Source organism: Lissotriton helveticus, chromosome 11, assembly GCF_964261635.1.
Source record: "Lissotriton helveticus chromosome 11, aLisHel1.1, whole genome shotgun sequence".
Lineage (NCBI taxonomy): Eukaryota > Metazoa > Chordata > Amphibia > Caudata > Salamandridae > Lissotriton > Lissotriton helveticus.
The window spans coordinates 1032028150-1032041259 of NC_136072.1; the positions used below are offsets into that span (position 1 = coordinate 1032028150).

Genomic DNA, 13110 nt, shown 5'->3' on the forward strand with positions numbered 1-13110 from the left:
CCCATTAGCATCAGCCGAGGCCCCCTGCAGGGGTGTCCTTTATCACCTATGCTTTTTGCCATCACATAGGAGCCCCTTGCTGCCAGGCTCAGGCAACATCATACGCAAAGGGGAATAGGCTATTCTTCTCGCTCCCTTCTTGTCTCCATGTATGCGGACGACGTGACTGTGAATGTCCGCCACCCTCAGGACAACCTCAGTCCCTTGGTTAGGGAAATCATACGATTTGGCGGTCTCTCTGGTTTAAGTCGGTCCGGTTTCCTCTGATGGATGCTACTGTCTCGTTCACTCCTGATTTCCCATTTGTGTAGGCGGCTGGCCCAACGCGATATTTGGGTATCTGGTTAAGCAGAGACCTTAACAAATTGTGGAGGTCAAACTTTGGCTGCGCGGTAGATTGGCTGGAATCTAAAATTTCCGTTTGGGGCAGGCTTCCACTGTCTCTTGCTGGCCGGATCGCCATCGCCAAGATGGTTGTGTTGCCGAAATGCCTCTACTTATTCCTGAATGTCCCGATTCTCCTCACTGCCCAGTTCTTCCGTAAGTTACGCTCTCTGATCATCTCACTTGTTTGGGCAGGTAGACAACCGAGGGTGGCGTATGATATTCTCACTCTCCCCATGTCCGCTGGAGGTCTGGGTGCTCCGGACTTCAAGATATATGACCTCTGTGCACAGGCCAGTTTTTTGCATTTCTGGGTTCATCCCACTCCTTACCAGCCCCATGTGGCGGTCGATGTGGATATAGCCTCTCCTTGGCCCTTGACCACTGTGCTTTTTGTGCCTGCTGTGCGCCCCCGGGCGGAGGTGGATACTGTTGAGACGCTGCGCTGGGCTTGGAATGGTGTTTGCCGGCTTTCAAATCTCCCTTTACTCTACGCAAACGCTGTGCCAATAGTGAATCACCCTGCTTCCCCTCCGCTTCAGCCCTCTGGTATGTCTAAGCATGCAACGTGTCTGGGATTGTGGACGACTGCTGACCTTTATCCCGGTGACACTTTCTATTCTCTCCCGGAGTCATCAGGTCCACTGGACATGCTTTTATTCTACCAGCTGCGCTCCATTTGCCGGACTTCGCACCCCACATTCCCCCAGAACCCCACCCACCATGCCGGCCCTCGACCTAGTGTACACATCCCCCGTCCCCGCACAAAATGGTCACTAAATGATACGCTCTTACACTAATGGCAACCTCTATCTCCACTGACCGTGCGCGCGTGGCGTGGGGTGCGGACCTCTGCATCGACATAGCGCAGGCAGACTGGCTCTACTGTTGTAACCAGACGAAGAAACGGTCACCCAACTACCAGCTTCTTCTGATACATTTCAAGTTCCTGCACAGGATATACTGAACCCCTGCCCAGCTCCAAAAGATGGGACTCATACCGAACGATACCTGCAACCGTTGCGGTGCCCCTGCTGCAGACTTTGCGCACCTGGCATGGCTGTGCCCTAGGGTCTCCGAGTTTTGGCAGGGAGCGTGTTCCACAATCACGGCAATTACCGGTACCCTAGTTTCCTCTGACCCCACCTTGTGCGTACTTGGGTTTGTAAAATTTTGCACGGATGTTTCCCGCTGCCTTATCGCTATGCTGCTTGTTCTTGTCCGTCGCAGGGTGGCCATGTGCTGGGGTCATAGGCCTGCTCCCAAGGTTGAAAGTTGGCTGGAGGACGCTGCGCGGTGCCAGAATCTGCTATCGGAGTTTTGGGATCTTATGCCCTCTAACTTCCGGGCATTTGATATTAGGGGTCCCTTGGTGTCTTACATTCATTCCCACTTGCCCCCTTGCGGTGCCGCCTCTCCCACGCTCCCTGCTGGCTGTTGCCCGCGGCGGTCGCCGGTGCTGGTCGGTCCCTGCCCTCCCCCCCACATCATTAGGTCACCGCTATATCCCTCTCAGCTTCACTTAAGGAGTGGTAGGGGTGCCCCCTGTGAGGTGGGCTTCTCTTGCACTCTATGATGTACTTGACACATATTTTTTGTGCCTCGGACTCCGGTTAGTGGGATTGTTGCCTTTTTTCATTCACTCTGTTTGTAAAGGCTGCCAATGTGTCGATTCACTTTCAATTGCTGCACAGTGTACTGTACCCGACTTGTTGAGCTCAATAAAGGTTTTTTGTAAAATTAAAAAAAAATAACGTCTGCACAAAGTTTTAACCTACTCTGCTTCCTCAAGGCAAGAGGTTTGTGCTTTGTAAGTACCTCCAAAATAAAAATAATAAATAATAGAAATTACCAGGTTTATTAGAAGCCATATTATAGGAGTATTTCAACAACGACACTGTGTACCAGGCCTCTTCCCCTAGCCCATGTCAGATTGTTCCCTTTCTTCAGTTGGTCTTAGAACATTTGGCCTACACCAACTGGTATGAAGGCATTCTATTCCCCCTCAAGTGTGTTATGATTTACAGGATGTCAAACTGAAGATTGCTTGTCTAGCTTCATTAGGGCCGTCCTGCAAGGCGTATGTCCTCTTTAGAGTCTCCAGGCTAAGATCTAAAAATATCAGGACCTTCCTCCACTCAAATCGCTACTCTTTTTTGTAAGGGTCCTCTTCCGCTTTCCACCCCATCATCCACTCCCAAACTCTGAACAGAGCCTGATGAGCCACAAATCTCCAGCAGGCCTATGTGACCTCTTCCAGTCACTCTCAACATACATTTTCTATCACTTCTTAAATATTAGAGTGAGCCAGAAAGGAGGGGATTCTCAGAAGTCTCAAATTCACTGCCCTCAATCCAATAACTAGTTTTAGTTTTACACTTGTTTGTCAAGTGAACATCCCTTCCTGTAATGCACCGCTGCACCTCTATGCTACACTCCCGGATTTCTGACCAGTCTGAGTTTATTTAATCTACTCATCTTTCATAAATTTTTCATACATCACCAACATTTTTTAAAGTCTGAAACCAACTGGAAAGTTCATTAATTTACAGGATTATTCGCCCACATTTTAACCCCCATCTCCTCTTTTTCTTAGTCCAATTCATCCACAATCATGTGGTGTTGTAATAATCATGTTCTTTAGTAACATATTATTTAATACAATGCACCTTAGGATCCAATCCGGTAATCCCATTTAAAAAAAACACCACAGTGGGATAGTGCCTCATCTCCACCACGTGTCTTTAAGCAAGAGTATTACATGTTCCGCCTCTTAATCTCTGCAATGAGTTACGGTATATACTGTCACACGTACATAAACTGTTTATTACCAACATGCCTGAATTATTTCTTAAGTAGATTTCTGAATCGTGATTTAATTTCAAGAAACCTCAGCCTCACAATGCTAAACAGGAAAGGACAGCAAGTGCTACCACCGCAAAGGTCAGTGTAACAGCTTCCACGCATCTTAAGAAATGTGAAGGTAAGTGTAAATTCATCAACTGTTGATCCGGCGAAAGTTTACCCACTTTTTTTTGTTTAAATCTTTTTAACAACATTTTGTTTTAGCATTTTGCTCAGTTTTATGGAAAAAATCCCGACAGCGTACAGTGTGTATGTGGCAGCGTTAGACATTAGAACTGATACAAATACGCCATTAGTCAATGTATGACTTTTAGGTTACATGGATCACGCCCCCTGGTAAAAGGGGGGTATCTAGTCCCAAAGACCGCATCGCCAGAGTATGTAAACACAGCTAGAACATGGTGCGTTATGCATCAACCATGGACATAGGGTACAACATAATGAGGACAACATAAGATAATGAGGGGTGGGAGGAGTCGCCTGGGACCTGTTTCTGTGCATTGTAGAGCCCAGGAGGAGGGGGTTGGAGGGGAGAAGAGGACTAGAGTTTGCCAGGTCCAGTTACAAGGACAGAATTCAAGACGCTTGGAAGTCAGTGCTCTTCAGTCTATGTGAGGGCAAGAGGCGAGCATTGAATGCCAGGCTCCATCAGCTCGTTCAAACCTCCTGCGCCAGTGACCATCTCCTGGAGCTTCAGTACCATAGCATCCCATTGAGGCGCTATGGTGAATTTGAATAAGCCAAGGAGATCTTCCCTTTGGAGTGCCATCCCTTCGACCCTGGCCCAGTTCAGCAGAGATTGTCGCCAAGCAATTGTGGGGGGCGGGAGAGGGGAGATCCACCTCTTGGTTATGAGAAGCTTCGCTGTTATTAGCCCCAGGTCTAAAAATCTAGTGGTGGCATTATGTTTCTTGCCGGCGAAAGTTTACCCACTTGAGGCCTGACGAATCAGCTCCTAATCTGAAGAGATCTAATTTCTACAGACCATGTGGTCCACTCGATTACTTCTGACACCCTTGTTACCATCCTTGTGTTTACTCAGGTACACGTGAGGATACTGTATTGCCCAACCGTTTAATCAAAATAACAAATCATTGTCTCGGTCTCAAACAATTAATTATAGATTGCAATCCACGAAATCGGACATTGATAGATTAAATGATCACTTAGATGACTTTCTGTTTACAAATTTATAACGCTGCCAATTCAAAAGTTTCAGACCCTTATTGATAACAAACACTGCCTCTTTAACAGGGGGTTCTTGAATCACCACCAAACGCTTTGTAACACCCCATTCCGCCCTGCCAGAGAGGAATGAGGGGCCCACGTCTCTTTGCTTAATATCAGGAAGCACAGAATTGATTTCTATATGATTATATGATTAAATGGCTGCAAGGTAACACTGATGGGGCCTGGTGTTTTATTGAGCAGAATCTGTCTGCTAGACCATAGAGGGAAGAAAAGAGTTCTGTATTCAGAAGCCCGAGAGAGGAAAGAACTTGTATATTTCCCCCTGTAACAATTGCTACCCTTTTGGTTAGGGACTCTACCGGTAGCAGAAGGCGATTGACAACTTTTTCTTCCTACAGACCCCATACCTAAGCAATACTCAATTAAGCCCAGCTCGGCCCTGCTATCAGAATCAGAAGCCTTTGCAAAATGGAGAGGGGGGGGGTACGTGAGACTGTACGAAGTTATTCGCAAACAGCATATTACATTGTTAGAGGATATTAAAAAAGTTGGCCTTGCCGAGAAAGAATGCTTTTGCTACTTACAACCGAGACACTGGGCTCTTCACAGATCTGTCGGGGGGCGGACAGGGGGGGACAAGGGGGGCGTGGGCTACGTGTGAATAGACACTCTGTAAGAAATTCCTCAAAACTTTAACATCCTGCAGCCACCTAGATTCTAAATTATATGCCTTTCTCAACATAGTTTCTTCACAGACAAAACACATATACCAGGAGCAATGGGAGAGGAGCTCAATATTACCATAAACCACAAGAAGTGAGGCTAAATATTTTGTAAAGGGCAACTACGCAAAGCAGGCACAAGGTTAAGAGGCTGTATAAAATCTTGTACAGATGGCACTAAACCATATTGAGACTTAGGATTTCTAACAACAGGTGGCAGGAGTGATGGTACTTATTGTAGGCATGCCTAAAACTAGCTCACTTCTGACAGGAAGTACTGATCGCTATATCTCAAATCACTTCTAAAGATTCTAGAGAGACCCCTGTAACAATACTCTTTGGCATGCCCTTCGAAGATTTAAACTCCCTGTACTAAATCTCCACTTTATAAAGTGAAGTTATTATCACACTTAATTCCGGGATAAAAATAACAACCTTGTCTTGCTGAGGCCAAATAGACCCTCCAGCCTACATACATCGGCTACAGAAACTATGGTTATATTGAGTCAGGAAAAACTGGCCTACGGCTTGACCGATTATCAGGAGATATTTTAGAAGTTTTGTGGCCTAGTAGTTAGGTATCTCAATATGGAACACAGGGGTCTGATGTGGCCACAGAACCTGCAAATATTAGGTCTTGACGAACTTAAATGGCCAAAGTTTGGAAAAAGAGCTGGCAACTCGTAAGGGTAGATGATGAGATCAGAATATTGCAGTTGAGTGTATGGGTGGAGGAGGGGAGACTTGCAGAGACTTTTGAAGCTCAGGATTTGTAGGCAGATATGCCTGCCTTTATTGGTACGCTTTCACATTCTCAATAAGCACTAACTGGAAAGTAAAGAAATGTATTATATGGTGGTGCACAGGGCAATCTCTCTCTTTAGGGGGTTTGCATGTATGGCTGAGACCAGAAACTGTCTTGCCCAAACCTGCTCCAGCTCCCAACTGCTGCATTTCGGATCTCCCACACCAGAGAAGGCTAGCCTGAAGACAATGCCAGCAATCCTGGCCTCTCTGACTATTTCTCAATACCTATAATGGATTGCTGCCTGTTGCCGCTACCATCACTAATTTCAGAGCACTATATTTCTAGTCCAGGCAACCTCCTGGGATCCTGTAGCAACCAGAGATCCCATATCAAATTCTGTAGTCTTTCTAGTGGACCTGGGTTTCAGATCCCGAGAGACTTAGGATACACGCTAGTAGAGCCAGCTGCTCTGGCCAGCTCAAACTTCCAAATATTTTGCCCAAGATACAGGTTCCACAACAACTGCTTATCTTTGTCAGCTGAGGCTCCCCAGTGCAGCAGTAGTGTTCCCAAGGAGCGGGAAATGTCTCATCTGCTACTGTCCTAGTCCCGCCTCCTTGAATCAACATCCCACAGATATTTTTCTCCCCTGCAACTATGCCCAGCACGTTGACCCAAGAATCAGGGTAACGCTGGCCATGGGATTTTACTGCAAAAACAATACAGGCCACGCAAAATAAGAGAGAGGAGAACTCCATCCTGAAATATTTGATATAATGTATATCAGAAATGTTGAGGCACTTGCATTATCACACCCATATAATCACAAACTCACCTTGTATCCTTAGGAGTTACTATATAATCACACATTATAATAAACAGACATTTCTGTAACTGAAGCAAATCGATATTGACTCCTACTCAAGTTACAGCCACTGCTAAAATGGGAAGTTGAAAACCTGGTAGCCAATAGGCATACCACACAAACCTGCCCTACAAGACAAATATGGTTCCAAAGAAACCGGTAAGTGTAACAAAGAAGCCTTAAATGCATGAGCAGAAAGAAGTAGAAATGAACACTTGAATCTAGCACAACGACTCAAAAAGCTTGGCTTTACTTGGCCTTCAACAAAATACTAAGGCACATTGACTTTCACTTGGCTTACAGGAAGAATTCAACAATACAGTGGGTCAAGAGGAACAAGAGCTCCCTGACCATAAGTGCTTAAGGATGAATATGAACACCCTAGTGTCACACCCTTCAAAGAGAAAGCAGTTCCTTTCATACACTCCTTAGCTTTCATGGGGCATGTACTTGCTGAGGCCTGAATTTCTGTGGCACAAACAGTAATAGATTCATAAATCATAATTGGCAAGGGATTTCACTGTATTCACAAAATTTAAAACCAAAAATACCAAGGCTGTCCTTTGCATTTTCAGATTACGTTACTTTGGTCAAAATGTAATTTTTAGACAGTTGACGTGAAACACAAATTTTAACTTAAATTCAGTACAAGTCTCAAATACCTGATATATCAGTTGCCAAATGTTTTTGAAGGTACTTCTTCAGGGATTCCTTAGGGATTTCCATTGTTTTTCTCACCATGCGAGTGTTTGTGATTAATCCTTGCAATGGGAAACCCAAGTGTTCTTGTAACTCCTTAAGAGCTCTTTCTGGAACATCCACCTATTTTCAAAACATCATCACGTAGACAGATTATCAAGAGATGTTACCAATAATCAATGGATCTTTGCTTAAAAATAAACATCCACTGCACTGCTAGCACTACACTAGCTCTGTACCTTCACTGTAGTAATGCCAAGTTGGGCAGCAGCTTTTAGATTTTGTCCCACATCATCTAAAAAGATAGATTCATTTGAATGTACACCGAGGCAGTCCAAGCAAAGTTGGTAGATCCGGGGGTCTGGTTTACACATTCCAACTCTGCATGATTCAACAATCTGAAAGATGATTCAATAAACAATGATAACATAGACCATTAACACAAACAGAACATACATTTTCATTAACTCAATTTTTGTAAAAATTGGAGGTGGTAATTTAGGTGTATTTTCTGAACTCTGGTTTACATAGCAGTGTTCAAAATGACTTTCTTCTAAGTGTATTTACAACACAACAAATAGAGTCAGCAATAGGATAAAGAAAATCCAAGCTCTTATTTCACTAACTCTTTCTGCTGGATACTCTATCTAACTGCAGATTCCTCACTTGTCGAATACTCGCACAAGATCGATATAGAGAAGTTTACATCAATGCTCCTGTGCGCCAATAGATGGCACCATGTGGTTCAGTGCTGACTTTGCATTGCCCCAGAATTGGCATAGTGGAACTGAACATAAGTGCCACCCCGGATGCGGAAGTCAATTTCACAGTCTTTTGACTTCTGCATCCCAGAATGCAGTGTTCTCAAACAAATTGCAGGCGATCATGTGCTAAAATCTAACTTGGAATCTCATTATGATGTTCAGAAATTCACCTTAAGGAACGTGACAGTGGACAGTGGAAGGGCAGTGGAAGGGCAGAGAAGTCCCCCCCAACTATCACATCATTAGACTCGACAGGACCGGCAAGACGGGCGGGGGAATCGCATGCATTTTTAGGAGCAACCTCGCTGTTACTAAAGTCACCTCCCCCTCCCTCACCTCCTGTGAACTCATCTGCCTCGATATCACCAGCGAGGGCAAACCTGCATGCTCTTTACATGTCATCTACCACCCACCCGGGGACAACCTCACCTTCACCCAACAACTCATGGACACGATAACATCCAACGCCGGTCGGCAGATCACTCAAATCTACCTGGGTGACTTCAACCTCCACTGGAACGACCAGAAAGACGCAGTGCTGAATAGTCTCAAAACTTTCCTTAATGCGCTTGACCTCACCCAAATCTGCAACAGCCCGACACACGACAAAGGCTCTATCCTCGACCTTATCATCGCCAAAGAGGACTCTATCCAACTGGGAGCAATCCAACCCTGTGACTGGTCAGACCACCACATTATCACATTCTTCATCAACGAAAAAGTTAAACTTAACCCGGCTCAACCCACCAAAACCAAGATCTGGAAAAGGGACATGAAGAATCTTAACCCCAACTCCTTGCCTTCCAACACCTGCAGTCTCCTCCTTCCCCCTTCAGGCGCTTCTTATGTTCAATCTCTGACCGACCTCTACCTCGACTCTATGACCTCAATAATCAACGAAGCCGCCCCCCTGCAACTGAAGAGAGTCTCCACCAAGAACTCGAACCCATGGTATGATGGTAGACTCAATGAGGACAGGCGTGCTATGCGAATGGCAGAGCGCACCTGGAGATCTGACCCCTCAGCACTGCACCTTAAAATGCTTAAGAATAAGAGAAATGCCTACTTCAGGAAAATCAAGCGTTCAAAATCTGACTTCTTTAGTCACCAGCTGGACCAAGCAAAAAAACGACCAAGAAAACTGTTCGAACTAGTCAAAACTCAAACCAAGATGCAACCTTTACAATCAAACAGCATAGCAAGTGATACACCACACTGTGAAGACTTCTCTGCTTTCTTTAAGCTAAAGACCGACAATATAAGAAGTGACCTCCTCAATGATGTAAGCCGATACTCCAGCCCTATCAACATGACCACCACTCAACCTAAAAACAACGCGTCATGGACGTCCTTCGACACCTACTCTGAAGAAACAATTCACAAACTGCTTGGCACCTTGAAGCCCTCTAATCACCTCACAGACCCCCTACCTGCTAATGCTGTAAAAGACTTCACCCCCCTGCTCCTCCCACTCTGGACTAAAATCATTAACAGTTCCCTTCAACAAGGACTCATCCCAGACTCCCTCAAGGTAGGGCAAGTCACTCCTATACTCAAGAAACCTACAGCTGATCCGGCCGACCTAAACAATTACCGCCCTATCACCAATATCCCCACCTTGGCCAAACTGCTGGAAAAATGCGTACAACTCCAACTGACAAAACACATTGATCAGTTTGACCTCCTCAACCATCATCAATCAGGCTTCCGAGCAAAACACAGTACGGAGACGGCTATGACGCACATAATCGATGATGCCCTCCAAATCCTTGATCGCAACGATTCCTGCCTCCTCATCCTTCTTGATCTCTCCTCAGCATTTGACACTGTCAAACATGAGAATCTACTGGAGTTGTTAAACACCAGAATGGGTTTATCCGGGACTGTTCTGAAATGGTTCACTTCCTTCCTACATAACCGGTCTCAGAAGTTCAAGATCAACAACGTGTTGTCCTCATCTGTGCCTGTAACTTTAGGCGTCCCACAAGGATCTTCCCTATCCCCCACATTGTTCAACCTCGTCATGGAACCACTCACCACCTTGCTTCAAGCATCGAATGTACACTTCCATATGTACGCCAATGACACTCAACTTTACCTCAAGCTACAATCCCCGGAAGACATCGAACTTCTGAACTCCACACTAAGAAACACCCAATCATGGTTGGCCGACAATCCCCTCAAACTAAATGCTCTAAAAACTGAGTTCCTTTTGATCTCACCTCCCGCGAAAATCGCCACCACCCAAACCTGGCTCAATCACCTAACTGCACTCAATGTCCAACCCACCATCGTGGACTCCGCGAGATCCTTAGGCATCACACTTGACGCCAATCTCAACATGCAGCAGCACATTAGCAAAGCAACTAAAGGAGCTAATTTCCAAATCAACACTTTGAGGAAACTTAAACCCTTCCTCCCAGCTAAGGACTTCCAAACTGCTGTACAAGCCCTAGTCATCCCTCGCATAGACTACGGAATTGTGGCTCTCAGCGGACTCCCCCTATCAACAACCGCACCCCAAAGAGCCTCCTTGAACTCTGCTGCGAGACTTATCACTGGCTCAAGAAAACATTCGCACATATCCCCTGACTTAAAATCCCTGAACTGGCTGCCTTTTGAAGCCAGAATACAGCTGAAAATCGCCTGTATGACACACCTGGCCGTTCACCACAAGTCACCCAATTACCTCACTCAAAAGCTGACTGTATCAGGAGGCTCGAGATCCAACAGAAGCACAAAAAATCTCCTCCTGAAACCGCGAAGATTCCGGAAGGAAAAAACATACAAACGCTCCTTCTCAGGAATGGCACCCAGGATCTGGAATGCACTTCCTCCTGAAACCAGGCTTATCTCCTCCACTGCATTTTTTAAGAAAGAGGTAAAAGCCATCCTTATGGCTAAGTTCACCTGAACTCTATTGTTGCTGGATCTAAGACATTGCACGGCTTTTGTATTATTGGTTACCTGACTGTTTATTGGTATTATATTTTTTACATGATTGCTATCCTACTTTGCTACTCACTCACTACCTACTATTATATTGCTTCCTATAGCTTGTTTAATCACCTTCTTGTTCCCCTTACCCTTTGTTTCTGTAAAGCGCTCTGATATCTGCAAAGATCTTGTTCGCGCTATATAAAACTTTGAATAAATAAATAAATAAATAAGGATCTCTGGTTAGATAAGAGTATCCACCAAAAAGAGCATTAGCAACAGTAAGTAACGTGTTCTACTGATGGATACTCTATAACCCCATCTTCACTACCTCTAAAATGGATAATACAGCAGTAATTCCCAAATGTGGAGGGTCTTAAGAGTGTACTAAGACAAGGACTGAGTGGACAAATGGCTTTCCCATTGGACCGAACTGTCAAAGCAGTAGTGTTTCATGAACATGTGCACCGATACCCACATTGCAACCTGGCAGATGTCCAAAAATGGCAACTACCTTGCCAGTGCCCTTGCAGCATCCTTGGCACTCTTGGAATGAGTCCACAGGTCTTTAGGTTCCTTCTTCGTTAGCACATAGCAGACTGTGACGCAAAAGACTCTCCACATTGACATGGTCCTTTTGCATCAGAGAACACTAAAAAGGGCTAAAACTCGCACAATTTACTTTTGTGCGGTCAATGTATAAACTTATAGCACATTCACGGCTAGGCCAATGGAGCCGCTTCTCCTTCAAAGGGTGATGTGGCCCAAAAAAATGTCAGAAGAGTAATAGATTGACCAATGTGAAAATGTGTTACAATTTTGGGCAAGAAGACTTTCGGTATCCTTAGCATCAATCTGTCCAGGAATAAAATGATTGAAAGTAGTTGCACCATGAGTGCCTGATGTTAACTCATGCAGCATGCAGAGATGATAAAAATGAGGAAAACTGTTTTCAGCCTCAGTAGTCTCAGTGAGCACCTGCAGTCGCCATGTTCAGGCTCAGAGGATGTGCACATAAGAAATGTCAACACTAAATTCAAATCCCATTGTGGCATGAACAGCTTCAGGGGAAGTGTGAGACAAGCTCTTGAAAAAACACATCACAACAGGTGAGTTAAATAGATAGGGTTGATGAGGTAAACACAAATAGGCAGAAAGGGTCATATGTTAACCCTTAACCAAGCCCCCACCAAGACCTTGCTCTGACAACAGTAGAACAAACAATAGAACAACCGATATTTGACCTATAGAGTGCAGGTGTGATGAGTGCCACATGAGGAAATGAATTTCACCCTGAATTGAGGACTTCATCGACGGGCATCGGGCTGCACCGATAACAAAAAATACTGCAGCTGGCAGATCGAACACACTTAATTGTGGCCCGCAAATCTAACCACAAGAAGGTGTAGGTTGCAGAGACTTGGTGAAGGATACTAAAGTGGTAACCTGAATGGAGAAAAATGCTCATGAGCTCTGAGTACATACTCTTCTGGCCCAGGGCGATAAAGATGACATGGGCCTGGTGAGCCTTCCTTAGAACCGGAGGAATCAAGGGTACGGGAGGAAACAAGTGTTGAAGTGGAACGTTCCACCTCAACCGAAACACGTCCCCCGAAACTCCTTGCAGCAGATATTAGCGATCAGAGAACTACAGACAATGGACAGTGTCATTACTAGCAAAGAGATCCACCTTAGTGTGCCCCACTAGGCAAAAATGTGCTGTACCACCTCCAGATAGAGACACTATTTGTGATTGGCAAGATGAAACTGAGGCTGTCAGCCCTGGTATCGAGGGAGCTGGCCAGATGGTTGGAGATTAGCGAGATGCCATGAAGGTCTGCCCAAGTCCAGAGTCTCAGCGTTTCTTCACAGGGCATATGATGATTCAATCCTCCCTGCTTGCTGATGGGCCACATTGAGGTTAAATTGTGCTTT

General features: G+C 45.2%; 1 protein-coding gene across 4 annotated transcripts in view; it reads right to left on the reverse strand.

Moving 5' to 3' along the window:
* Positions 1-13110, reverse strand: part of ACAD10 (acyl-CoA dehydrogenase family member 10) — a 524903-nt gene that overhangs the window by 234537 nt on the left and 277256 nt on the right. For all 4 annotated transcript variants that reach the window (XM_078667441.1, XM_078667438.1, XM_078667440.1 and 1 more), the window contains 2 exons: positions 7714-7872; positions 7438-7597 (listed from right to left, as the gene is read on the reverse strand). In XM_078667441.1, coding sequence (XP_078523567.1) covers positions 7438-7597; positions 7714-7872 — 319 coding nt within the window. The remainder of the gene's footprint in view (positions 1-7437; positions 7598-7713; positions 7873-13110) is intronic.